A 25863-nucleotide genomic window follows, 5' to 3' on the forward strand; every position below is an offset into this window, starting at 1 on the left:
TCTCCAACATTTGTTGTTGGGTGATTTCTTTATGATAGCCATTCTTTCTGGGTGCTGAGTGAATTTGTTTGTTAAATATACACAGTGACTTGTATACCAACAAATACCTGAGGAGTTGTACTGATACTGTTTTTTCCAGCAATATCACAGGGTCTTTTTTGTTTGTTTTGTTTTTGGTAGAACCGGGGATTGAACTCAGGCCCTTGTGATCACAGGGTCTTTGGGAATCACAGTCTCTCCAGAAATTCATTTTAAAGCTACTGTTACAGACTTTAGTTCTTAAGGAACAGGGAGGATCAAACTATTGGAGAGACTACCATATAACTAAATCTGCAAGTTAATTTTGTACTAAATCAATACACAGTAAGTTACAGAATTAGGTTATAGGATTGGGCTAGAGGAGAGAAGAGGAAGGTTAGAATGTGGGTGTCAGGAATGTCTCCAGCTTCTCTATGGTGCCAAAGATGCTCACCTTCAAATAGGAGAGTGAGTGTGTCTGCGAAGATGACTGCAGCTCGTCTGTCACTCATGTCTGACCCCAGCACCAGGAGTAGGTTCTCCTCAGCTTTACTGGCCACCTGGAAAAAAAAAAAAACAACTAAAATCCACGTATTTCTCAGACTTAAGGCCAGCCTCATAACAGTCTGCTTTCAGAAAAGGCCTGTGATGCTGGGCGTGATGGAACACACCTATAATCCCAGCACCTGCGAGGCTGAGGCAGAAGAATTGCTAAATTTGAGGCCAACTGGGCTACATAGTGACTTTAAGGCCAGCTTGGACTGTATTTCTGAGAGCTTGTTTCAAAAAACAAAAAGGCCTCCCATTGGCTTTTTTTCTTTTTTTGAGGGGGAGCTGGGTTACCAGAAATTGAACTCAGGACCTTGTGCTTGCCAGGCAGGTGCTGTGCCACCCAGCAATATCCCTAGCCCCTCCCATTGGATTTGCCCTGATGTGTAATGACAGGGGCTTCTCTTGAGGGTCTCTGATCTGAAACAAAGAGTTTGAGTTAAGTAGTAGATTTTTCTACCAGAGGGATTAAATAATGCTTTGCTTTTGGCTACTTGCCTGTCTGCCTACCTGCCTGCTATGTCATTCAGGCTGGCCCTGAACTCATAGCTGGTCCTGCCTCAGCCTCCTCAGTGCTGTTTTATTTTTTGTTTGAAAATATGGACTGCCAAAAAAAAAAAAAGGACTACTTTAGCAAAAGGAGAGATGATCTCAACTTTAACACTCAGTTCTAAGTGTCACTTATTGTCATTAATAGTGCTTTATAGTGCTACACAAATTGGGTACCATGGAATAGTCTTTTAAGGGATTAAAAATAAAAGCCATTTCTTTAGAATGCGAAGTACTGATTTTTTTTTTTTTTTTTTTTCAGTGTTACATTATGATTGCTTGTGTCCCACCCAGAGTTTTTCCTTCTTTTTTTTTTTTTTTTCATTTATGTATTTGGTACAGGGTCTCACTATGCAGGTCAGATTCATAGCAATCTATGGATCTATGTGTGCCATTATGCCCGAACTTGTCTGCCAGCTCAGTGCGCCCCAGTGGTGGGGCTGGTACAGCATGTGGGACCGGGGATTGAACCCAGGTCCCTGCGCTTGTCAAAGCAGGCGCTTAGCCTGCTGAGCTATCTCGCTGGCCCTGCAAAGTACCGATTTAATAAAGTATGAAAGAGGAAGGTGTGGTGATATACACTTGTAATTCAGAATTGAGTTCAAGGCCAGTCTGGACTACTTAGGTTTTTTTTTTTTGTGGAACCATGGATTGAACTCAGGCCCTTGCACTTGCCAGGGAAGTGCTTATTCTACTGAGCCATCTCCTTGGCCCCCAGACTACTTAGTGAGTTCAACATCAGCCTAAACAACACAGTGAGACTGTGTCCTAAAAAAAGTAACAGAGAACAAATGTATTCACCTTTTAATTAATGTTTTAGAATGGATTAAACACATCCTTAAAATGTGGAAAAGTAAAAAAAGAGACTGGTCATGGTGGCATGCACCTATAATCCCAGCACTTGGGATGCAGTATACAGGAGAATCACTATGAGTCCAATCTAGTAGTGAGACCCTGAATACCCTATCCCTACAATAAAGGACAAAAAAAAAAAAAAAAAAGAAGAAAGAAAGATAAAGAAAAGTAACAAAGGTATAGTTCAATCCCCAGTTTTGCCAAAACAAACAAACAAAACAAAACAAAGGTATATTCAGCAAAAATAGCCCTATGTCTTGCCTACATCTCTGGAACTTCTAAAGTATGTGAAGGGGGTGAAGGGGGAAAAAAAAAGCATCCAAAGTATCCTGTGCTCACACAAATGTATGTCTATATTGCTACCCTCTCGTTTTAAACAGTATCAGCTTGCTCTTTTGTCCCTTGTTCATCTAATAAACCAAATATATTAGGCCATAAAATGTCAGTATATATGCGACAGTGTCATTTTTCTTATGGGAGAATACTGTGGTTTTTGAGAACACTTTTTTTTCTTCTGGTATTTTAGGGAAGGGTCTACAGGGTCTCACTATTAGATCGGACTCATAGTGATTCTCTTGTTTATAGCCTCCAAAGTGCTGGGATTACAGGCATGCGTCACCATGCCCAGTCTCAACCAACACCTCAGAGCACCCCAAGGGCGGGGCTGGCATGGCAGGCCCAGGGATTGAACCCCTGGCCCCTGTGCCTGCTTGCAGGGGCTTTAATTCGCTGATCTGGTTGGCCAAGAATACTGTTAGGCTGCAGAGAATTCTTGGGTTGGAAGAAATGAAACGACAGTTTAAATCCCTGTAACTGCCGGCATGGTGATGTATGTATACCTATAATCCTAGCACTCAGAGGCAGAAGCAGGAGGATTGCTGCAAATTTGAGGCCAGCCTAGGATACATACTGAGTTCAAGACCAGCTTAACCTATATAGCAAGACCCTGTCCCAACCCTCCCAAACTCCACAAAACTGTCTACACATGCCACATGAAGAAGCTTTTCTCCAGCTAAGAAGCTGAATTTTTAAATAAAACATAGCTGGGTGTGGTGGCACATGCCTGCAGTTCCAGCATTCAGGAGGCTGAGATAGAGGACTGTCATGAGTTTGAGGTCACCCTGGTCTAATGAGTGAGTTCAAGGTCAGCCTGAATTGCACAGTGAGACCTTGTCTCAAAAAAAACAAAATATGGGGTCTAGGAGATGGCTCAGTAGAATAAGTGCTTGCCTGGCAAGTGCAAGGGCCTGAGTTCAATCCCCCGTTCTGCAAAAAACAAAAACAAACAAACAAAAAAACCCCTGGTAAATACTATTTGTTAGAAAACTTGAATTTTAATATTCCTATGCAGTGCTTTCACCTGGAAATAAATGTTTATTGGTAAATATCTAAGACATGCCTGGTATACAGAAGTCTGGAAAAATGTGCAGACTAAATGCATGCATCCAGTCCCACAGACTACAGCAAGAGAAAAAAGAAGTCATATAAAAAAGACAAAAGACCCCAGTGTGCAGTGCTGGCCCAACCCCAAGGGTGTGCTAAGACGTTGAGACAGCATGGGTGTGGTGGTGACATGAGAACCTATAATCCCAGCACTTCAGAGGCTGAAAACAGAAGAATCACTATGAGGACCTACTTAGTGAGACCCTGCACAAAAAAAAAAAAAAAAAAGGTAGCCATAGAAAGTAGATACTCATGAGCCAGGTGTGCTGGCATATACCTATGACCTTAGTTCTTGGGAGACTGAGGCAGGAGGATTGCTGTGAATTTGAGGACACCTTGGGCTTCAAAGTGACTTTAAGCCTGGTCTGAACCACACAGAAGACCCTGTCTCAAAAACCCAAAGGGGAAAAACAAAAAAACAAACTGCACCCATCCTGTGCCCTGATCTGTAGACAGAGACAATATCATTACCCTGCCAAGCATTTGGGGGTCTGTCTCAGTTTATTGGGACAAACACCCGACACTCAAAATTAAGGAAGGAAGGAAGGAAGGTTAGCTCACAGTTACTGGAGGTTTTAGTCCACACTCAGCTGGCTCCAAGGCAGAGCAGCACATGGCAGACAGCAGCCCTTCACAGTGATAGCAAAGAGCAGAGAGCAAAGGGAGTGGCTGCAGCTCAGGCAGCTAGGTAGGCTCTCTCCCCTTACACTGTAATGCACATTCCCTGCGATAGGGCAGGTGCAGCACCCATATCCACAATAACTGATCACAAACTCGAGAAGCCATCCCATGATTACATGAGGCTTTGGGGGGACAACTAGACACAAACCATAACAGGGGCCATACCTGCTTACAAAGGTATTCAGAGAACTTGCTTAAACCTTCCTCGTGCAAACCCAGCAATGGGAAAATCTTGAAGAAGCGCTCCACCTGGGGCAAATCTCCTTCTTTGGTGGCAATGGCAAACTTCTCTGCTACAATGGCTTTGAGACGCTGTTCAGCTTCTTGCAGCAATTTCAGGTTGGCATCAATCATGCTCCCTGCTCAATGCAGAGAAAAATGAAAATGGAAAGAAAGGCTCTGGGTCAGGTGCATGCCACTCTGGGCACCACTATTCATTTGACAAATGTGTATTGAGCACTTACTGTGTATTAGATACTACGAAAGCAAAACGAATCAGCCACGACCCCACTGTTATAAGTTACAGTCAAGTAAAAGACAAGTCTTGGGCATAGGTGGCGATAATAAAATTCAGTATTGTTAGGTCAGAAAAAGATGCCCAAGTCTTTATTTTTTGCCCAAAAGTTTTATTTCTGGTTGAAATAATCAAAAAAGCTTGCTAGGGAAAGCAATGCCCCATCTTCTGAAGATGGCAGGAGTGCAGAGACTGGGGTTCGATTCCTGGCACCATATGCTGAGTGGCACTCCCTATCCCCCAATCCCCAGGTGTGCTAAGCCAGAGCCTGAGTCTTGGCAAGGTGGTGCGTGCCTGTAATACCAGCACTGGGGGGCTTGAAAACAGGAGGATCACTGTGAGTTTTAGCTGCTTAGTGAGACCCTGTACAAAATTAAATAAATAAATAAATAAATAAAAAAGATGGGCAGGTGTTTCCAGACCTGAGTAGGAAGAACACACATTCCAGAAGAGAATGACATAAGCAAAGAAACAAAAGCAGAAACAGGGAAATAGTATTTGCAGAGTATTTCACGTAGTACACGTTCTGGTGTGAAGAACTCAACAACTCTCCATGTAATGAGTGGGTGCATGAGTGAGCGCTCTAGAAAGTCAAGATGAGTTAAGATTATGGAAGGGTAGAATGTCAGGCTACAGTTCTTTTTTTTTTTCTGTATTTTTTTAGGGAAGGGTCTACAGGGCGTTCAGGGTCTCACTATTAGATCAGACTTTTTTTTTTTTTAAATTTAATTTTATTTATGTGTGTGTGTGTGTGTGTGTGTGTGTGTGGGTGGCCAGCTCAGCCCACCAGGGGGCGGGGCGGGCTGGCATGTGGTGCTGGGGGATTGAACCGCGGTCCCTGTGCTTTGCTAAGCTTGTTTTAAGTAGGTGCTGATTTGTTTGTTTACAGCCTTCCAAGAGCTGGGATTACAAGTGTGCGCCACCACACCCAGTCTCAATTGCCACCTCAGCATTTCCTAGGGGCAGGGCCGGCATGGCAGGCTGGGGATCAAACCCCTGGCTCCTGAGCCTACTTGCAGACACTTTAATCCACTGGGCTATTTGACCGGCCCTTAATAATTCATTTTGTAAATAGGAATATGGTCAATTACAAAGAACCTTCTGGCCCCAAATTAGTAGATATCGATTCAGCTCCTTTCCCATAAAATGGGAACAACATCTGCTCTGGGGTGGTAGGGGATTTACCTAGATCCTATTGGCAGGTAAGAAACTTCCTAACAACACATGCTCTTTTTCTGGGTGACTTAACCTCTTTCAGATTAGAGATGCCCACCTTCCTTGCCCTGTCGGCTGAGCTCAATGACTGACTTGTCCAGGCACAGGTAGCGATGAATGTGGGCTGCAGCCTGCTCGAAGTCTTCATTCCTCAGTGCACTCTGGACTCCATCCATGCAAAACTTCAGGTCCAAGATGTCGTCAGCTCTTTGAATGGCTTGATAGAGACGGTTCTGCAAACAGACTTCATGCTTAGAAACAATGTTCTTTCAAAAACTATTTTCCAGAATGTAGGATGGGGGCTTGTGGGTTAGCTCAGTTGTGTAAGTGCCTGCTTGGGCAAACCCAGTCAAGTGCAGGGGACTGTGGTTCGATCCCCAGCTCCATATGCCTTACTAGACCTGCCCTTAAGGCAACTGGAGCCAGCCCCCCACAAAAAAAATCTTCTCAGAATGTAGTGTGATTCAAGAGCTGAATCTGGTCAACTATAGGTCCTTCTTGCTTTAACTGCCAAACTCATGATGATATATCAAGATGCTAAAAGTTATATGGATTTTATTTTATTATGTGGTACTGGGGACTGAATGCATAAACTTCTCACTGAGCTGCATCTCTATTCCTTTTGTTATCATCCTACCTCAGCTTTTTTGTTTTTTTCCAGCTTTTCAGAGTGCTGGAATTTCCTATGTGAATCACCATACCTAGCTACATGATTTTATTTATTTCTGTGGTACCAGGAGGTGCTGGGGTGATAGCTCAGTAGAATATCCTGAGTTCAATCCCCAGTTCTGAGAAAAAAAAAAAAGAAAATTTGTGGTACCAAGGATCAAACTCAGAACTTTGCACTTGCCAGGCAGGCACTTATGCCACTGAGCTGTATCACCAGCCACAATTTTATTAATGTAGTGAAATAATTCATTTTCATGGAAGCAGGTATAGAAATAATAATATAATCCATATTTATAGTTCCGTTATTTTAAAATTTGCAGTCGAGTCAAACTGTGCCTGATACTCTGGAAATATGACATTGTAATCAAGTGATAAAAGAAAATGGGAAGCAGCATGGTGGCACATGCCTGTAATTCTAGTACTTAGGAGGCTGAGGCGTGAGAGTTACTGTGAAGTATTTTTTTGAGACAGGGTCTCACTATGCAATTTAGGCTAGTCTTGAACACACTTTGTAGTTCAGGTTCGTCTCAAACTTGGAGATCCTCCTGCCTCTCCTTCCCGAGTAATGGGATCAGAGGCACGTGCTACCATATCTGGAGGATCAGTGTGAGTTTGAAACTAGCCTGTGTAACATAGTGAGTCGGGAGCCAGCCTGAACTACATAGCAAAATCCTATCTCAAAAAAAAAAAAAAAAAAAAAAAAAAAAGAAAATTTAAAATTATGTAGGTAGCTCATACTAAATTTCTTCTTTTCCAAAATGGGTTACCCATTTCATTTTCTTATCTAATTGCCCTGCCAGAAGGAATACGGCACTGTCGTGTTCCTCATTGCTGGGAGGCAGGGGGCATTCTTTCTCTCGCCAGCGAGTTTTAGCATAGAATTTTCACAGTTGGGATTTATCAGGCTAAGGATGCTCCCTTCATTTGATTAGTATTTTTTTCTTTTTAATGTATTTGATAGAGGGTCAGTGATCCTCCTGTTTTTAACTTATCCAGTGCTGGGATTACAGGTGTGCCACCATGCCTGGACTCGGTTGCTGGCTCAGTGCACCCTGGGTCCACCCAGTTCCCACACTTGCCTAAGCAGGTGCTTAGTCTGCTGACCTATCTCACAGGCCCTGTTGGGTATTTTTGCTTTTGTTTTTTGAGACAGGGTTCATTACGTAGTTCAAACTAGCCTTGAATTCATTATGTAGCCTAGGTTGGCCTTGAACTCATAGTGATCCTCCTGCCTAACCCTCCCAAACACTGGGATTATAGATATGTGCCACTATGTCTATTGTTCTTTTTCTTCTTTTTTTTTGAGACAGGGTCTCATTACACAGTTCAGGTTGACCTTGAACTCACTATGTAGCTAAAGCTGATCTTGAACTTGCAGTGACCCTCATGCCGCAGCCTCCTGGATCCTGAGATTATAGGCATGCATCACCACACCAGCTATAAAATCCTTTTTATACATTGCTGGATTTGCTCCATTATTGAAAATTTTAATGTCTACATGTGTAAGAGCAACTGACCTGAGTTTTACATGTGATACCTTTGTCTGGTTATTTCATATTAAATTTCTACTGGATAGTGTTACTCTAGCCTTTAGACAGCTGCTTCTTTCCCAAACTCTATTAACTCAGATATCAAAAGCATAATGGAGAGACCTGGCAAGATAGCTTAGTAGTCTAAAGTGTCTGCTTAGGCAAGCTTAGTCAAGCGCAGGGACCGTGGTTCAATCCCCAGCTCTACATGCCATGCCAGCTCTGCTCCTCATGGTGGGGGGAGCTGGCCACAAAAAAATGCACTATGCCATTACCTTGGCCAGGTCAAGCTGACGGACTTTGCTGGACACATTCTCAGCTAGGTTGCAGGTGAAGGTGATCATTCCAGCCAGCTGCTTTGCATCTCCCTCAATCAACTGCAGATTGGGCCTGGAGAAAGACATTACCAGCACGTATAGAGGTAGGAGTACCACATGGAAACATTATTTTGTAAATATAGACTGCATCTTACATTTCTTTGCAACTCAGCTTAGTTCACTCTACACACAGCTTTCTCTAAGGAGTTTTTATTGTGAACTCAGACTTCTACTTAATAAAAAAATTAATGTCTTTCTCCATTTTTTGATTTTATAACTGGAGATAGAACTTAAGAAAAGTTAAGCTGGGGCCTTGCTGGATAGCTCAGTCGTTTGAAGTACCTCTTGGGCAAATGCAGTCAGGTGCACAGGACCACAGGTAGATTCCCAGCACCAGAAGCTGCACCAGAACCGTCCTTAAGGCAGCCTGAAGTAGGCACACACACATGAAAAATCCTTCTCAAAAATTTCAGGCTGGGGGAGGCTGGGAAAATGGCTCAGTAAAATAAGCACTTCCCTGGCAAGGGCAAGGGCCTGAGTTCAATTCCTGGTTCCACAAAAAAAACCCAAACAATCAAATCAGGCTGGGCCATGCCAGCCCCACCCCCACCCCCAGGGCTCACTGAGATGGCAATTGAGACTGGGCGTGGTGGCGCACAAATGTAATCCTAGCACTTGGGAGGCTGTAAACAGGAGGATCCCTAAGTCTGATCTACACAGTGAGACCCTGTAACCCTGTCCTAAAAAAAAGAAAAAAGAAATGTTAAGTCATATCCATAGCCCTTTTAATTTTCTTTTCTTTCTTTCTTTCTTTTTTTTTTTTTTTTGTGGAACCGGGGATTGAACTCAGGCCCTTGTGCTTGCCAGGGAAGCACTTTAATTCCACTGAGCCATCTCCCCGGCCCCCAAACTTATATCCCCAGTCCTTTCTTTTCTTTTCTCTTTTCTTTTCTTTAGACAGGGTCTTTCTATGTAGTTCAGGCTAGATTTGAACTCACTACATAGTTCAGGCTGGCCTTGAGCTCACAGCAATCCTCCTGCCTCATCCTCCTGGAGTGCTGGGATTACAGGTATATACTACCACACCTGGCCTCAGCCTTTTCTTTTTTCTTACAACCTCACACTTGCTATGCCACGAAGCTATATCCTGGCCAGTCTTTTCTTTCTCCAGACAGGATCTCATTAAGTTTCTCAGGCTGGCCTTGGTTTTATGGTCCTCTCCTGGTTCAGCTTCCAGAGTACCTGGGATTCCAGTGCATGTCACCATAACTGGCTTTCATGATTAGCAAATATACAAAATCTATAAAAGCAATAGTTTTCAAATTTGCAATATGCATCAGAACTCCCTGGATGGCTTGTTAAAATACATATTCTTGGGCTCCATTCCTGGAGTTTTTGATCCAGTAAGTTTGGGCTGGGATAACAGAACTGCATTTTTAATTTCAAAGACTTTAATAAATCACTGAATCAGGGGCTGTCCAGATAGCTCGGCAGACTAAAATGCCTGTTTAGGCAGACCACAGCAGCTGGGACTTCGGTGCTAGCCCCGCCCCCAGGGCAGGCTGAGATGGGAATTGAGACTGGTGTGGTGGCCTGTGCCTGTAATCCCAGCACTTGGGAGGCTGAAAACAGGAGGATCACTAAGAGTACAATCTACGTAGTGAAACCCTGTAGACTCTGTGCCAAATACATAAATAAAATTTTAAAAATAAATCAATGACCCATATCATTAAGTATGCACTTAACTTTGAGATAATATACCTATTTCAAATTTGACACTTTATTTTATTGCGGTACCAGGGATTGAACTCAGGACCTTGTGTTTGCCAGGCAAGTGCTTATTCTACTAAGCTATCTCTCCAGTCCCTCAAATTTGACACTTTATAACAGAAAAATCATAACATATGCAGTGGATGCTTTTGGAATTTACCACAGCTCCTGCTGTGGTGCAGACTCACCCCATCCGGTGGAGAGTCACCATCTTGCTTTCAATGGTGTTTTGTTGTTCCAGAAGAGCATCCAGCTCTTTTTCCACCACTTTCTGAAACACAGAGGAAACATCTTGTCATGAGAATAAGAAAGGAAGGGCTGGAGAGAGAACTCAGCAGTCTAAGTGCTGCCTGGGAAGCTCAGGGATCTGGGTTTGATTCCTGGTACTGCAAGCAGTGCCAGCCCTGAAACCACATGTGGCACCCTAATCCCAGTGCTGGGGAGGCTCCAAACTACATAGTGAGATCCTGTACCAAAAGTATATAGAACTTTACAAGTTATCTAAACCAACTCCTTAGCTGAAAGGCAAATACCCTTTCAAAGTTTTCATTTCCTTCCACCATGCTCCCTTGGACTTAAAATGCTTCATTTGATGATCATTACCTTATGCATACCTTACGCCATCCAGCAGATGACCACTACACTGTGAAAAAATAAACTTCTATTCACTATCGCTAGTATAGTATCTTATACAGAGAGGATTAAAAATACAGTGGGTAAATAAATGAAATTTATAAAGTGGCAGTCATAAAAACAAAACAGACCTAAGTACCCACGTGATACCCCTGAAATATATAACAAAAACTGATGAGGTGAGATGATAGTATATGTATGTATATGCGGACTTTTGAGCTTTAAAAAATTTTTTAAACTTTAAAATTTATATTTTAGAATGTAAACATACAAGATTTTATATTTTTGATCCCATAAAAGATAAAGCTAGATAAGCGCCTGCCTGCCAAGCACGGGGTCCTGAGTTCAATCCGCAGTACCGCAAAAAAAAAAAAAAAGATAAAGTCAGACTTCAATTCTTAAAAAAAAATTGTTACAAAGAATAATCTTGGGGCTGGTGAGATGGCTCAGTGGTCTAAAGCACCTACTTAGAACAAGCTAAGCTAAGCAAAGCACAGGGACTGCGGTTCAATCCCCCAGCACCACATGCCAGCCAGCCCCGACCCCTGGTGGGCTGAGCTGACCACACACACACAAAACAAATAAATAAATAAACAAATAAATAAACAAAAAACAAAGAATAATCTCCCTCTTCCCACCTAATTCTACCCACTCTTAAAAAATCTTACTAAAAGTAAAATCAATAGTAAAATCAATAAAGGAAAAAAAGGATATTTACAAACAACAACAAAACAAAACAAAAACTGTTCTCCACAGTCAGTACTCACAGGGAATAAACACAATTCTATATTGGGTAAGCTATTTACTGTCCTAATTTAGTTGATATACTCTTCTTTCACTTTAGTTTCTTCTATAAAATAAGCTATAGGGTAGTTGTGGAAATCAGACAAGATAATATACAGAGTGCTTAACAGAGTACAGGTTTCACTATACATTTTTATCAAAACAGTACCCAGAAGGAAACCTTTCCTGGCAGTCACCGACTACAATCACAGAAAAAACACTGTTACATCTATGAATGAGATTTCCCTAATTTTTCTCTAAAGGTTTTTTTAAGACAATCTCACTATGAAGTCTAAACTACAGCAAACTCCCAAGGATCCTCCTGGGGGTTAGGATTATAGGTCCCTGTGTCACCATGTCTTGCCCTCCAAAGTACTGACTCATTGACTACAAGATTAGGAATGTTATGTCAAAAATACTTAAGTAAAAAAAAATAAAAACACTACATTTTTCAAGTACACGTTGCTGAAAATACTATCAGAAACTGCTAGAGTTGATGAATTTTTTTTAAGACAGGGTCTCACTATGCAGTTCAGGCTTGTCTTTAGCTTACTATGTAATCCATGCTGCCCTCAAACTTGCAATTCTCCTGCCTCCGCCTCCCAACTGCCTGAAATACAGCTGTGCGCCACAATGCCTGTGTTGATGCAATTTAGTATTTGAAAATATTTAAAGATATCAATGACCCCTCCCTGAGGCTGTTTTGTGCTCACCCTTACTTAAAAGTTCAGTTTGGCAAAACAGCTGAAGGGCTGGCTAGATAACTCAGTGAGTTAAAGCGCCTGCTTAGGCAGACAAAGGGACTGGGGTTCAACAACCCCCCATGCTGTGCTGGCTACACCCTCAGGCTGCGCTGAGACAGCAATTGAGACTGGGTGTAATGGCGTGTGTCTGTAATCCCAACGCTTGGGAGGCTGAAAACAGGAGGATCGCTGAGTCTGATCTGGATAGTAAGACCTTATAGACCCTGTGCTAAATACATTAAAAGCTGGCAAATTTTTGTATTAGAGCTTAGATTTTTTTTAAAAAAATGTATTTGGTACAGGATCTCACTATGCAGCTCACACTTTTAGTGATCCTCCTGTTTTCAGCTTCCCCAGCACTGGGATTAGTCTGCCACCACACACGGCCTCAGTGGCTGGCTCTGTGTGCCTGGGGGATGCGGGGCCAGCACAGCATGTGGTGAGATTTATTTTGACTAGCAGGGAACCCAAAAGATATTTGAAAGTGAACTGACATTAGACTGCCACAAAAAAGTGAAAAGACAAAAGGTAGAACACTATTATTATTTTTTTTCTTCGAGTCTATGTAGCTCAGGCCCACCTTGAACAACAGGTGATCCTACTTCAGCCTCCCAATTGCTGGGATTACAGGCGTGCACTACCATGCTTGTCAAAGATCATCAATGGAAAGAAATCTTAAACTGGTCCATGTCCCTCATTTCATAGAACATCAGAAGTACAAGAGATAAAGTGACTTGTCCCAAGACCAGAGTTAGGGCCTGGGATTTTAGCTCAGTCATACAGTGCCTACCTGGCAAACCTGAGGTCCTGAGTTCGATACCCCCCTAACAACAAGACCAAACAGTTATGTCTTAATCTTAAAACTCCTAGCCAGAAATGATGATCTGAGTCTACAAGCCCAGTTACTTGAAAGGCTGAGGCTGAGGCTCCTGAACTTCCAGGCCACTACAAGGAACACAAGACCCTGACAGATATAAATACACTCAACTATTTACAAAGCTAAACACTAATTTGATCCAAACGCTAAAATTACACTTCTAAATCATTTCCTACAAGAAGTCTTAAAATTCAAACTCATTTGTAATGACTTTTTGTCTAAATGAGAGCGGGAAATAGTTCGTGATTTTCAATTTCTAGGTCGTGCAATTCTTATGTGGAGAACCTGGCAATTACCACATACTCTCAGCTTAACGTTATTCGGGTCCGTAAATATTACGGTGACCTACACAAGGGAAAAGTCACTATCAGGTTTGGGGAAGAGTGCAGATCGCCCAGGTATCAGGGATTACAAACTTGCGGGTATCTGACAAGAGGGAACAAAGTAGACAGGCCTCCTCAAATACCTCTATACGCTGAGGCTGCTATGGTAGTTGCTTTTTTATATCCCCCAGTAAAGTGAGCGTTTCCCCAAACCCGGATTTTCCAAGACGGACGGCTCCTATGCCCAACGATCCTCCTGGAAAGAGGCTCAGCCCCCCACCTCCTCGCCGCAGAGCCGTTCGTACACAGCTTCCAGCTCCTGCAGCTCTGTCAGGGAGCGAATGAGCTCGGTGGAGATTTCGGAGCAGCAGGCTCCCCCAACCCCCTCCGAAGGCCGAGAAACGCTAGATAACTTCTCAGCTGACTCGACGTCCGCCATTTTGGACCCCCTCCGTCACTTCCTGGCCAGTGAGGGTCCTTCCCCGTTGGCGCTCTGGGACTTTTGGCTGCCCACTGCAGTGCCCAACTAACTCATTTTTTAAAACTACTTTTTTTAAAAAAAAAATCTATTAATTTTATATAATCCTGTAAAGTTAGCATAATATCGTATTTTAAAGTAATTTTAAATACTGACGGAAGCATTTAAAATTTTGTATATATATATATACTTCAGGCGCGAGTTGGGAAGCTTTTTCCGTCGCGCGCTGCCAGAAAGCTCCGTGTCTCGAGGGCTAATGGCGGACGCCGGCGGATTAACGGTGGTAGTTTAGGCTTCGAAGTTTCCAGGATCCATCGGATATCTACGCCATCCTTCCCTCTGTAAGGTAAGCAAGTGACCTTAAGACTTCTCCCGTCTCAGAAAAGTTGAGAGCGGCCACCTAGGAGGGTCTCCGACATGTTGGCGGGAGTCTCCGCGGCGCGTTAGGCCTGAGTGTTTCGGCCAGGACGCCAGGACGTGTCCCAGGGGAATGCAGGCAAATCAAAACGGCGTTTTGTTGTTTTATTTTATTTTATTTTCTCTCTGTTTGTAGAATGAGGGCGAGTCTTTGCTCAAAATAAGGCTTGTAGAAAGTGCCTCGTTTTTAGGCCTCGGGTCCTGTGTGACCCAGGGAGGTATGAAAATAAGCGGGAAGGTCATCCGCCGCGGCAGACTGTAAAACCAGAAAGTAGGCTTAAAAAGCATAAAGAACAGAAACAGTCGTTGGATCTAGGTGCCTTGTTTCAATTCGTGCTTCGGTAGTTAACTTGTTTTGTCCTCTGACTCTTAGCTTTTTCTTGTGCAAAGTGAGGTATGGTACCTATGTAGAAAACGTTATAGTTGGAGTATGTTTCTGTCTTGGAACATGGAGAAGAGATGGTGTGCGTAATCCCACAAAACTCCTTGTGGTAATCTCAGTACTCTCACAGATGTGGGAGAAAGTTGCATTACAAGCCTCCCAAATTCTGTTACTATTCCCTGGTACATTGTTCTTTAGTACTGACGGATCTTCCTGCAGAACGTACCTTTTTCCATTACCCAGGGTAAAAGTGTAGGTGGAGAGGGTGGGGGAAAATGAATCCTTAGGTTTGTAGTGGCTTGTATCAGTTAAAAACACCTAGAAGATAGCCGGAGTTTTTCCATGCAATTACAGTGAAAGAAAAACAGCTTCGTTGGAGCTGTTCAGGGTTTCAGAGTTAGCTGACAGTTTTTCCTATTCTATCTTTGTGACCCTTGGAGAATATTAAAGGTATATAGGAAAATCTCCCATGTTGGAATCTTTCGTAGACTGCGCGATTGGTTTTCTCACTTTGCAAGCACTCACGGCCTAGACGCAATATTTATGAGAACAGGCTTGTAATCCCATTTGATGGTGAGGCTGGTGGATTACAACCAGTTTGAGGTCAGCCTGGCCTACATAGTTCAAGGCCAGCCTACACTGCAAAACCAGACAACCACCTGAAGTAATAGCAACACTTCCCCCAACCTAACTACCCCTTGAATATAGGGCTGTATATGAAGTACAAAAGAAAGCTACAGAGATACAATAGCGTAGATCAAAAGTCTTATAAGTACGTTTTGAGGGAACAGGAACTCACAGGGCATGTGAATTGGTAGGTTTTTTTATGAATATTATTCAAAATTTTCGTTAAAATTTCCATAATCTGTATGTCGGGAAAGTATTTTTTAAAAACTATCTCAGTAAAGTAGAACAGGTTTAAAATTTTACATGTCTACAATGGTGGTTTCTTTTGTTTTGTTCTTTGTTTTTTGAAATAGTTTTTTTGATGTAGCTCAGCCTGGCCTTGAACACACTGTGTAGTCCAGGCTGGCCATGATCTTCCAGTGATCCTTCTGCCTCTACCTTTCAAGTGTTGAGACTACAGATGTATACCACCACACCTGGCATTAGGGTTTCTTTGAAAGGCTATTTTGCAATGTCTCTCAGCATTTCACATGCATGCTGCGCATGGTTGTGCATAACTAATCATAGCACTCAGGAAGTGGAGGCAAGAGAATCAAAATTTTAAGGCCAGCATGGGCTACATGGACAGTTCATTGAGTTCAAGGGTGTCCTGAACCACCCTATGAGACCTTGTCTCCAAAAAACAGAACAGAAAGAAGAAGAAAAAAAAAAAAACCCAAAACAGATTTCATATGCATGAATTCCTCAACTGACCCAATTCCACTTACAGAAATTTGAGTGATAAGCTCACACACATGTAAGTTGTTGTTTTTGCTGTACTATTTATAGAGGCAAGAGATAGGAAACAAACAATATTCATTAGTAGAGTTTTGGTTGATTTACACTCATTCATTGAAGTACTCTGCAGCTGTAAAATAGAAGCGAGAATGCCCTGTTTATTGCTATGTGAAGGAAATTAAATTAAAAAAAATAAGTTGCAGTATAGTGTGAGTATATAAAATGTAATACCCAGCCTTTGGTTGAAGAAAAATATATATAGTATATATGTATACATATGTACAAGGCATGGATAGATACAATGTAATTTTGTAAAATTGATGCCCCCAGGAAGAATTATGTTTTGAATTTCGAACTGAGTACTGTATGTAAACATAGAATTCTGTAGTTTTCTGATAAAAAAAATGTAAATATTACCATTTGCTGTATACTAGGCAAGTGACCTTTTTTTGGGGGGGTACTAGAGATTGAAACCCAGGATTCTGCACTAAACTACATAAATCCTCAGCACATATATATGTATATATACATATACTATATGCATATTTTTTTGGGTGGGGTTAGAGCCAGGGATTGAACTCAGGCCCTAGCACTTGCCAGGCAAGCACTTTTTCTACTGAATCCTCAGCCTTTTTAAAAAAAGGTTTTGAGACAATTTTTTTGTTGTTGTTGTACCTCAAGCTTGCCAGGCAGAATACTATGCCACTGAGCTATATCCTCAGCCTATTGAGCCCAGGAAGACCCAAGGGCTCAAACTTGCTATCCTCCTTCCTTAAACTCTCAGAATGGGTACCACCCTGTCCAGTAAGTGATTTAATTAATTTTCAAGCCTTAGTTTTTTTTTTTTGTACAAAGTGAATATAAACTGCATACACTGTTAAGATTTTTATGAAACTAGAAGCACAGCAGAAGCTGGGTGTGGTGGTACATGACTAAAATCCCAGCACTTGGGAGGCTGGGCAGGATGATTGCTGCGAGTTTGAGGCCAGCCTGGACTATGTAGGGATACCCAGTCTCAAAAAAAAAAAGTATAAAAAGAAGCAAAGCTGATAGCATGGTGACTCGTACTATGTGTAGAAAATACTCTCACCAGTGATTTTTTTTTTTTCCTGTATAAAGGACAGGGTCTACTGGGTCTCACTACATAGATCAGACTTGTAGTGATTCTTCTGTTTTCAGCTTCCCAGCGGCTGGGATTGCGAGCCACCATGCCTGGTCTCCATCGCCTCTCAGCTTGCCCCAGCACATTGGGATCGAACCCTGGCCACTGCGCTCTGCCCAAACAGGTGTTTTAGTCTGCTGAGCTATCTGGCTGGCCCTCTCTCCAGTGATTATATGTATGGCATTTTTTTTTTTTTTTTAATATTTATATAGTACATGGGTCTCACTATGCAGCTCAGACTCAGTGATCCTCCTGTCTCAGCCGCCCCAGCACTGGGATTACAGGAACGTGCTACCAACCCAGGTTATGTGTATTCTTCAATAGGCCTTACTCTGTTAGTTCTGTTTTCTTAATTAGATGTCCCGTGGGCTGGGAAGATGGCTCAGTACAATAAGCTCTTGCCTGTCAAGCGCAGGGTCCTGAGTTCAATCCCCTGGGAAAAAAAAATTATATGTATATAAAAATTTCTGTAGAAATAACAATTGCTTAGCTATTTTTCTGTTTTTGTGTTCTTAGCTTGCTTTGATCTTATCTTGTTGGTATAAACCAAGGCCTGGAATAGAAATACTGAGGGGCTCAGTTTTGCTGTCATCATGTTCTTATACAATTTGACCTTGCAGCGAGCCACTGGCATCAGCTTTGCCATTCATGGCAACTTCTCTGGTGAGTCCTATAGCTACTATCTTTGTAAATTGAAATGAATTAATATATACAACATTTTTTTCTTGTATCTTGTGGAAGAAATGTTTCCATGTATAAGAAAGTAGTGGTTGTAAATGTGCACAATTTAAATCTAGCTTATAACCTTTGAGAATAATGTTAAATTTAACCTTATTTTCTGTTAACTAATTTCAGAAATCTTTCTTAGCTTGAAATGTACATTTCTTTTTTAATTGTAATTTTAAAAGTTATTTACATTTATTATGTTTGCTTATGTAATAATTACATTGATTGTGAGGAGTTGGTATGTGTACTTAACACATCTTGATTTTCACGTTCTCTGCCCTCCCAAGTGTGTAATGATTTTGGGGGGCAGGTTACATTTATTGAGGGAAAGAAAGCTAGAAGAGAGAGAGAGAGACAGAAGGGTACCTGAGTGGGTTGCCAAGGAACCTGTCTTTTCTACGGAATGATTCTTATGAGATTCTTATCCATTTATTTCTTGGCTCTTTTGTTAGGGCTAGTTTGTATAGTTCTGTGATGCATAACAAATGTGTATGTCATGATTCTTTTTTTTTTTTTTTGCGGAACTGGGGATTGAACTTAGGCCCTTGTGCTTGCCAGGCAAGAGCTTATTGTACTGAGCCATCTCCTCAGCCCCCGTCATGATTCTTGATAGTAAATTTGACTTTAAATCAGGCAGGAAGAATGTGTAAAGGTATATGCCAGGTTATCAGGAGTATTTTTTTTAAAGGGCTGGACATTGGGTGGGTGCTTGAAAAGACTGTAGGAGTTGTAGGTAAGAAAGAAAGGTATAGTTTAGGTAGAGAGATGTCATTTGCTACTGTTTTGTTCAACTACATTGTGCCATGAAAAATGAATGAGGTGGTGGGAGCTAATTTTTTATTAGTATATGTTTATATGTATAGTAATTACATTAATGTCAGGGAATTGGTACATCCACATATTGCAGGGGTGGGGTGATGTTTTTAGAAAGAGGAATTAAAGCCAGATTTGTGAAGTTTTGGTATCAGATTAAGAAAAAGAAATATTAGGAGATACAGCTTTACAGAAAAATAGGTACTAATGTGTGTAAAGTGAAACTTTTTTCCCCCACTGTAGATTGAACATTTGCAAGTTAATCTCCCTAGAAATTAGGCAACTCATGAGAGTTTTATTGAGGTTCCAGTTTAAAAGTTCTTGTATAGTACTTAAGCAGAAGTTAATCTGTAAAATTCACCTTTCTCATGTTAGCATTTTTTCCTCTGGTCTTTTTTACAGCTCTTACTGTGCTGCTGAGGGGTTCACTTGAATATTTTTTTTTCTACTTTTTTGTTTTATTTCTTTTTTTGAAACAGGGTCTCACTTTGTAGTTCAAGCTGGTTCTGAACTCACAATGTAGCCCATGCTGGCTTCACAGTGATCTCCTCAGCCTCCCCAGTGCTGGGATTAGACATGCACTACCAAGCCCAGCCACCGCCCTTTTTATTTATTTATTTTTGCGGAACTGGGGATTGAACTCAGGCTCTTGCACTTGCTAGGCAAGTGCTTATCCTACTGAGCCATCTCCCTGGCCCCTTTCACTGCCCTTTTTTTAAAAATGTTTCCTTTATTTTTTTTCTTTTTTTTTTTTATGGTCAGCTTAGCTCAGCCCACCCTGGGGGCAGGGCTGGCATGGCATGTGGTGCTGGAGACAGAACCAAGGTCCCTGCATGCTTGCGTAAGCAGGGGCTTTAGACCACTGAGCTATCTCGCCAGCCCCTTCACTGCCCTTTTTAAAAAAAATCATTTATATGCATGAATTAGATAAGAAAGTGAAGTGTATAGGTTTCTAGTCTGGATGGCAGTGAAAATAACAGTATGTTGACAACAGGTTGATTGAGCTTAGAGGGGGAAATTGCTTTTTATTGTTGTTGTACAGAGTCTCATTGTGCAGCTGGGACTCATAGTTATCCTCTTGTTTTCAACCTCCCAAGTGCTGGGATTATAGATGTACGCTGCCACGCCCAGGCTGGGTCACTGGCTCAGTGCATCCCTGGATGGGGCTGGTAGGGCTAGCATGGCATGTGGTACTGAAGATTGAACCCCAGTCCTTGTGTTTGCTTAAGCAGGTGCTTAGTCCACTGAGCTGTCTCGCTGGCTGGAAAGGAAATTTGTGAAGGAGAAATTTATTTTAAACATTTAATGTCAATTTATCATGATAGAGTAATAGGTGTGTTAGGAACAAAGTTAACTGTTAGGTGTTTGGCTTATTTTTTTATTTTTTATTTATTTGGAAAAGGGTCTCACTGTGCAGCTCAGACTCATACTGATCCTCCTGTAATTCCAGCACTGGGAGGCTGAGCCAGGAGAATCAGTGTGAATTCAAGGTCAACTTGGGCTACAAAGTGAATTCATGGTCAGCCTGAACTATATAGCAAGACCCTGTCTCAAAAAGACAAAAAGAAAAAAGCCTTCTTTGGTGCCACTTTTGTTAGATCACTTTTATCTGGGAAAAGTACATTTTCAAAAAGAATAAAATTAAATGCTGAGCCCCCAACTTACTTGATTATAGTTTTCTTCACTGGCATTTGCTATCCAGGTTATTTTTTGGATGAGTTGTGATTCTGTGTGATCTTTATTTTTGGTTATCTAGGAACCAAACAACAAGAAATTGTTGTTTCCCGTGGAAAGATCTTGGAGCTACTCCGTCCAGACCCTAACACTGGCAAAGTGCATACCCTCCTTACTGTGGAAGTATTTGGTGTTATCCGGTCACTCATGGCTTTTAGGCTGACAGGTGGCACCAAAGACTACATTGTAGTTGGCAGTGACTCAGGTCGGATTGTTATCTTGGAATACCAGCCATCTAAGAATATGTTTGAGAAAATTCATCAAGAAACATTTGGCAAAAGTGGGTGCCGCCGTATTGTTCCTGGCCAGTTCTTAGCTGTGGATCCCAAAGGGCGAGCTGTTATGATTAGTAAGTGACTTTCTTTTCTAATTCTAGCGAGTGGATCTCTGATTAAGTGATCATTTGGGGGTAACAGTGCTGTGATCTTGGCAGTGCACCAGTGTATTGTATCACTCACATCAGTAAAGTTTAGCATTATACTTAGATATACTGTGGTTTAAAGCTTTTAAAAGTCATTTTTAAAACAGTGGGGAAAATCTTAAGGTACCTATTTCTCACTTTGTGGGAGATGATTTTCATTGACTTAATCTATAGCAAAAATTATAGTGAAAATAGTTGCTTTCATCAGCCTGAAGTGATGATTCACATTCATGTCTCTTCTCTGATAAATTTTGAAGAAAATTCTGTGTATCTGATCAGGCCTCTAAAGGGCAACACTCAGAGTAGTCACAAAATCATTTGCTCTAATCTATAATTCAAAGAATACAAAAAATAAAAAATATGGGGCCGGGGAGATAGCTCAGTAGAAAAAGCGCTTACCTAGGAAGCACAGGGCCCTGAGTTCAATCCCCGGTTCCGCCAAAAAAAACCCCAGAGAATACACCTATGTATTTATTTAGAGATGGAGTCTTGCTGTGCAGTTCAGGCTGCCCTAGAGCTCATTTTGTAGCCCAGGCTGGTCTCCAACTCACAGAGATCCTCCTGCATCAGTCTCCTAAGTGCTGAGATTATAGATACGTGCCACCATGCCAAGCTCTGGCTCTTAATTCTAATAAGAATAATCTTTTAAAAGTAGTCATGATTTGAATTTATTTGTTTTTTAAATCTTACTACTTGTAAATCTGATATGTCTTCTCTCAACTGTAGGCGCTATTGAGAAACAAAAGCTGGTGTATATCTTGAACAGAGATGCGGCAGCCCGCCTTACCATTTCGTCTCCATTGGAGGCCCACAAAGCGAACACTTTAGTGTATCATGTGGTTGGAGTAGATGTAGGATTTGAAAATCCAATGTTTGCCTGTCTGGAAATGGATTATGAGGTAATGGACCAGTTATCTCTGTGTTAGCCTAATTGTTTTATTGTGTGGATTTTTTTTTTTTTTTTTTTGAGATGGGGTCCTACTGTGTACTTCAGTCTGGCCTGTAACTTACTTGTCTCAGCCTGCCAAATGCTGGGATTACAGGCGTGTGCCACTATGGCTGGTTCGTTGTGTGGATATTAAATCTATTCTATGAACAGATACCTTTCATAGTCCCATAATTCACATGCTTTCCTGAAATCCTTTGGAATGTTTTAGAGCTTAACTGATTGGCTATGTCAGTGGTGGTGAACCTTGTAGAGATAAGTGCCTAAACTGCAACCCAAAATCACTTATTCCAAAGGGCCAACACTACAATTAAACCTGAATACTGAAGCTTTAATTTAGAAAAAAAGTCATGTTTACATCTTTTGTTTTGCTGGGTGTGGTGGTGCGTGGCTATAATCCCAGCACTTGGGAGGCTGAGACGAGAATCTCTGAGTTTGAGGCCAGCCTGTGTTACACAGTGAATTCAAGGCCAGCCTGAACTGCATAGTGAGACCTTGTCTCAACACCCACCACCCAAAGAACCACCCCTTTTATTTTATTTTTATTTCTTTATTTTTTATTTTGTGTGTGTGTGGCCAGCTCAGCCCACCAGGGGGCGGGGCTGGCTGGCATGTGGTGCTGGGGGATTGAACCATCGTCCCTTTGCTTTAGCTTGTTCTAAGTAGGTGCTTTAGACTACTGAGCCATCTCACCAGCCCCACCCCTTTTATTTTAAAAGCACAAATACCATAGGTTTGTCACCGCTGGGCTATATATTAGCTTTTGCTTTTTTTTTTTTTTCCCACATATTTTTTTTATTTGTGTGTGTGTGTGTGTGTGTGTGTGGCCAGCTCAGCCCACCAGGGGTCGGGGCTGGCTGCATGTGGTGCTGGGGGATTGAACTGCGGTCCCTGTGCTTTGCTAAGCTTGTTCTAAGTAGGTGCTTTAGACCACTGAGCCATCTCACCAGCCCCAGCTTTTGCTTTATTAAACGCACTTCATGTTAAAGTATTTTTGCAAAAAGTTGTATAGAAAAGGTACAGCTGTGTTTAGGATTTTTTTTTCTAAGAGAGGTGGTGGAAAGCAGAGAATTCTTTGCTTTGAGTGACTTTCTGGATCGAAGATTTGTTTTTTGTCCTTATTCTAACTCTGCCATTATATAGTAGTGTGAACTTTTTTAATTTTTTTTAAGTGAAAAAAAAAATACAAAATTTCAAATCAAAATAATAGGAAATTAACAAGTTAATATGTTGCATATTATTATCTTCAAAGTGGACACTCAGAAGATACAGCTAGTGTGAATTTTTTTAAAAAAAATTATTTTTTTTATTTTAGGGAATGGTCTACAGGGTGTTCATGGTCTTACTACTAGATTGGACTTAGAGTGATCCGCCTGTTCACAGCCTCCCAAGAGCTGGGATTACAGGCATGCCCTACCACACCCAGTCTCAATTGCCATCTCAGCATGCCCTGGGGGTGGGGTTGTCCCAGGCACAGCAGGCCTGGGGGTTGAACCCCCGGCCCCTGGGCCTGCTTGTAGGTGCTGAGTTATTTGGCTGGCCCTTGAAAAAAAATTAATAATTATTTTTTTGGTACTGTGTCTCATTATGCAGCTCAACTTGTAATGATCATTCTGTCTCAGCCACCCCAGCACTGGTATTATAGGCGTGGACCACCATCCTTGGTTTTGGAGATTGGTATCGGGATCGAGCCCATGTCCTTGCGCTTGCCAGGCAGATCTTTATGCTGCCAAGCTCTCTCCCCAGTCCAATGTGAACTTTGTTAAACTATTTGGCATCTGTGGCCCTCTGTGTTTCATTTGTAGAATGTGCTCCTGAAGTCTTTTAGATGTGTTTTTGATATTTATTTACTTATTTATTACGGTACTGATAAGTCTTCATGCCACTGTACTACCCTATAGGAAGCAGACAATGATCCAACAGGGGAAGCAGCAGCTAATACCCAGCAGACACTTACTTTCTATGAGCTAGACCTTGGTTTAAATCATGTGGTCCGAAAATATAGCGAGCCTTTGGAGGAACATGGCAACTTCCTAATTACAGGTATTCTTGTAGAACTTCTTTACGTGGTCTATTCCATATCCAAATTTAATACGTTTTATTTAATGGTGTTTGGAAATTAATCCATTTCTTATAAATATGAATATTTTGTCTATGTTTTGTTAAGAGTTCATGTGGTAGAATGATAGTGTTGTTCTTTGAAAAGACATGAAATAGAATAGATTTGCTGGGCATGGTGGCACAAATGTAGTATTTGGGAGACTGAGGCAGGACAATCACTGAGTTTGAAAATCATTGTGAGCCTAGTGTGGGCTGAATAGTGAAGTTAAGGCCAGCCTGAACCCTGTCCCCCCCAAAAAAAGACATAAATCTAACAAGATAAAAATGTGTTTATAAACTAGAAAACTTAGAAGAAATAGTATTTTGAAAACCATTATCCTGGCAAGCACAAGGGCTTGAGTTCAATCCCTCGTTTTGCCAAAAGAAAAAAAAAAATTACCAAAATTGACCAAAAAAATTTAAAATCCTGAATAGACTGTTATCTATCAAAGAAAGAGGAGCAGTAGTCAAAGTTAGCTCAGGTGTTTAAGTGGCTGCTGAAACAAAGCAGTCAGGCTCAGGATGCTATGGTTCAATCCCCTCATCTTCAAGCCAAAACCAGACCTGCCCTGAAGGTATCCTGAGTGGGGCCCCCCCGCAAAAAATCCTTTTTTTTCCCCCCCATAGAACTGGGGATTGAACTCAGTCCCTTGCACTTGCCAGGCAAGCACTTATTCTATGAGCTATCTCCCCAACCCCCCAAATTTTCTCTTCCAAAAGATTTATGTTCCATGATTTTTTAAAATTTATTTTATTTTATTGGGAAACAAATTATCAGTGAGTCACTTTCCAAGCTGATTAATAGGACATTTTCAATAATTAATGCAAATTCTTTTTTTTTTTTTTTTTCTCTCGGTAGTGGGAATTGAACTTGGGACCTTGTGCACGCCAGGCAGGCATTTATGCTGCTGAGCTGTCACACCGGCCCGATGGTCCATGATTTTCAGGGAAATTTTATTGTTGAATTTCTCTAAAGGATAGATAGTAAAAGCTTTTCAAAGAATAAAGCTACCACTTTAAATATGTTCATCATATTAAAAGGCTGAAGGAGGACAGAACTGTATTTGTAATCATCTGCATTTCAACAGGCTTGGGAAAGAGTGATCTAGTATTTTCTTTTTGGTACTAGGAATAACTTGGCAGACAGGTGCTATACTGTTGAGCTATATCCCTGGCCATGATCAAAACTCAGTTTTGAAACTGAGTTGCACTTAAGTTGTCCACAGTGAAGTACTATATGTCTGTTGTGACAGGATTTTGGAAAATAAGAGGATTTTTTTTCACCCAATACTGAAGATTGAACTCAGGAGCCTACTACCTGTTAGGCAAGTGCTTACCAAAGCTATACTCTCAGCTTTTCTTTCTTTTTTTTTTTTTTTTACAAGGTCTTGTTACGTTTTTCAGGCTGGCTTCAGACTCAGGGTGATCCTCCTTGCCTCAGCCTCCCAAATACTGGGATTATATCTGTGTGTCACCAAGCCTGGCTTTTTGAGTTTAGTGGTCTTGTCTTCTCTTTTCTTTTCCTTCTTTTTTTTTTTTTCTTTTTAGGTAGGGTCTTACTGGGTAGTCCACAGTTGTCTTGAACTCACTATGTAGCCCAGGCCTCCATGAACTTGCTATAGTTTTTTTATTTAGCCTCCTGAATTCTCCCAGTTTTTTAAATTTTATTTTATTTTGAGATAGAATCTTGCTAAATTGCCCTGACTGGCCCAAACACGAATCCTCTCTCAGCCACCCAAGAACTATAATGATGGAGTTATGCCACTATGCCTGTGAGATGTATTTGTCTTAAGTGTTAAATTTTATTTTTAT

General features: G+C 41.4%; 2 protein-coding genes and 1 non-coding gene across 5 annotated transcripts in view; 2 read left to right on the top strand and 1 right to left on the bottom strand.

Annotated features, from left to right (window-relative positions):
* Positions 1–13934, bottom strand: part of Cog4 (component of oligomeric golgi complex 4) — a 37009-nt gene extending 23075 nt beyond the window's left edge. Inside the window, exons 1-6 of one of the 3 annotated variants that reach the window (XR_002819879.1) lie at positions 13749–13920; positions 10298–10380; positions 8298–8412; positions 5883–6057; positions 4261–4454; positions 473–578 (exon numbers count right to left, since the gene is read on the bottom strand). Coding sequence is in view for 2 of the 3 variants with exons in the window: in XM_004625793.2 (XP_004625850.1) it covers positions 473–578; positions 4261–4454; positions 5883–6057; positions 8298–8412; positions 10298–10380; positions 13749–13907 (832 nt within the window). In the remaining variant the exon portion in view is untranslated. Of the gene's footprint in view, positions 1–472; positions 579–4260; positions 4455–5882; positions 6058–8297; positions 8413–10297; positions 10381–13748 lie in introns of all 3 variants that reach the window. The other 2 variants (XM_004625793.2, XM_023709159.1) reach the window with 2 other exon arrangements.
* Positions 13935–14174: 240 nt separating this feature from the next.
* Sf3b3 (splicing factor 3b subunit 3) overlaps positions 14175–25863 on the top strand; it is a 47198-nt gene continuing 35509 nt past the window's right edge. Inside the window, exons 1-5 of the mRNA XM_004625795.3 lie at positions 14175–14292; positions 17828–17974; positions 20607–20933; positions 21732–21904; positions 23853–23994. Of these exons, the coding sequence (XP_004625852.1) occupies positions 17905–17974; positions 20607–20933; positions 21732–21904; positions 23853–23994 (712 nt within the window). The 5' untranslated portion in view covers positions 14175–14292; positions 17828–17904. The remainder of the gene's footprint in view (positions 14293–17827; positions 17975–20606; positions 20934–21731; positions 21905–23852; positions 23995–25863) is intronic.
* On the top strand, positions 21211–21288 carry LOC111815141. Its single transcript, XR_002819924.1, has one exon. It is a non-coding gene; the product is annotated as a small nucleolar RNA SNORD111 (small nucleolar RNA).

Source organism: Octodon degus, unplaced genomic scaffold (genome assembly GCF_000260255.1).
Source record: "Octodon degus isolate 3935 unplaced genomic scaffold, OctDeg1.0 scaffold00011, whole genome shotgun sequence".
Lineage (NCBI taxonomy): Eukaryota > Metazoa > Chordata > Mammalia > Rodentia > Octodontidae > Octodon > Octodon degus.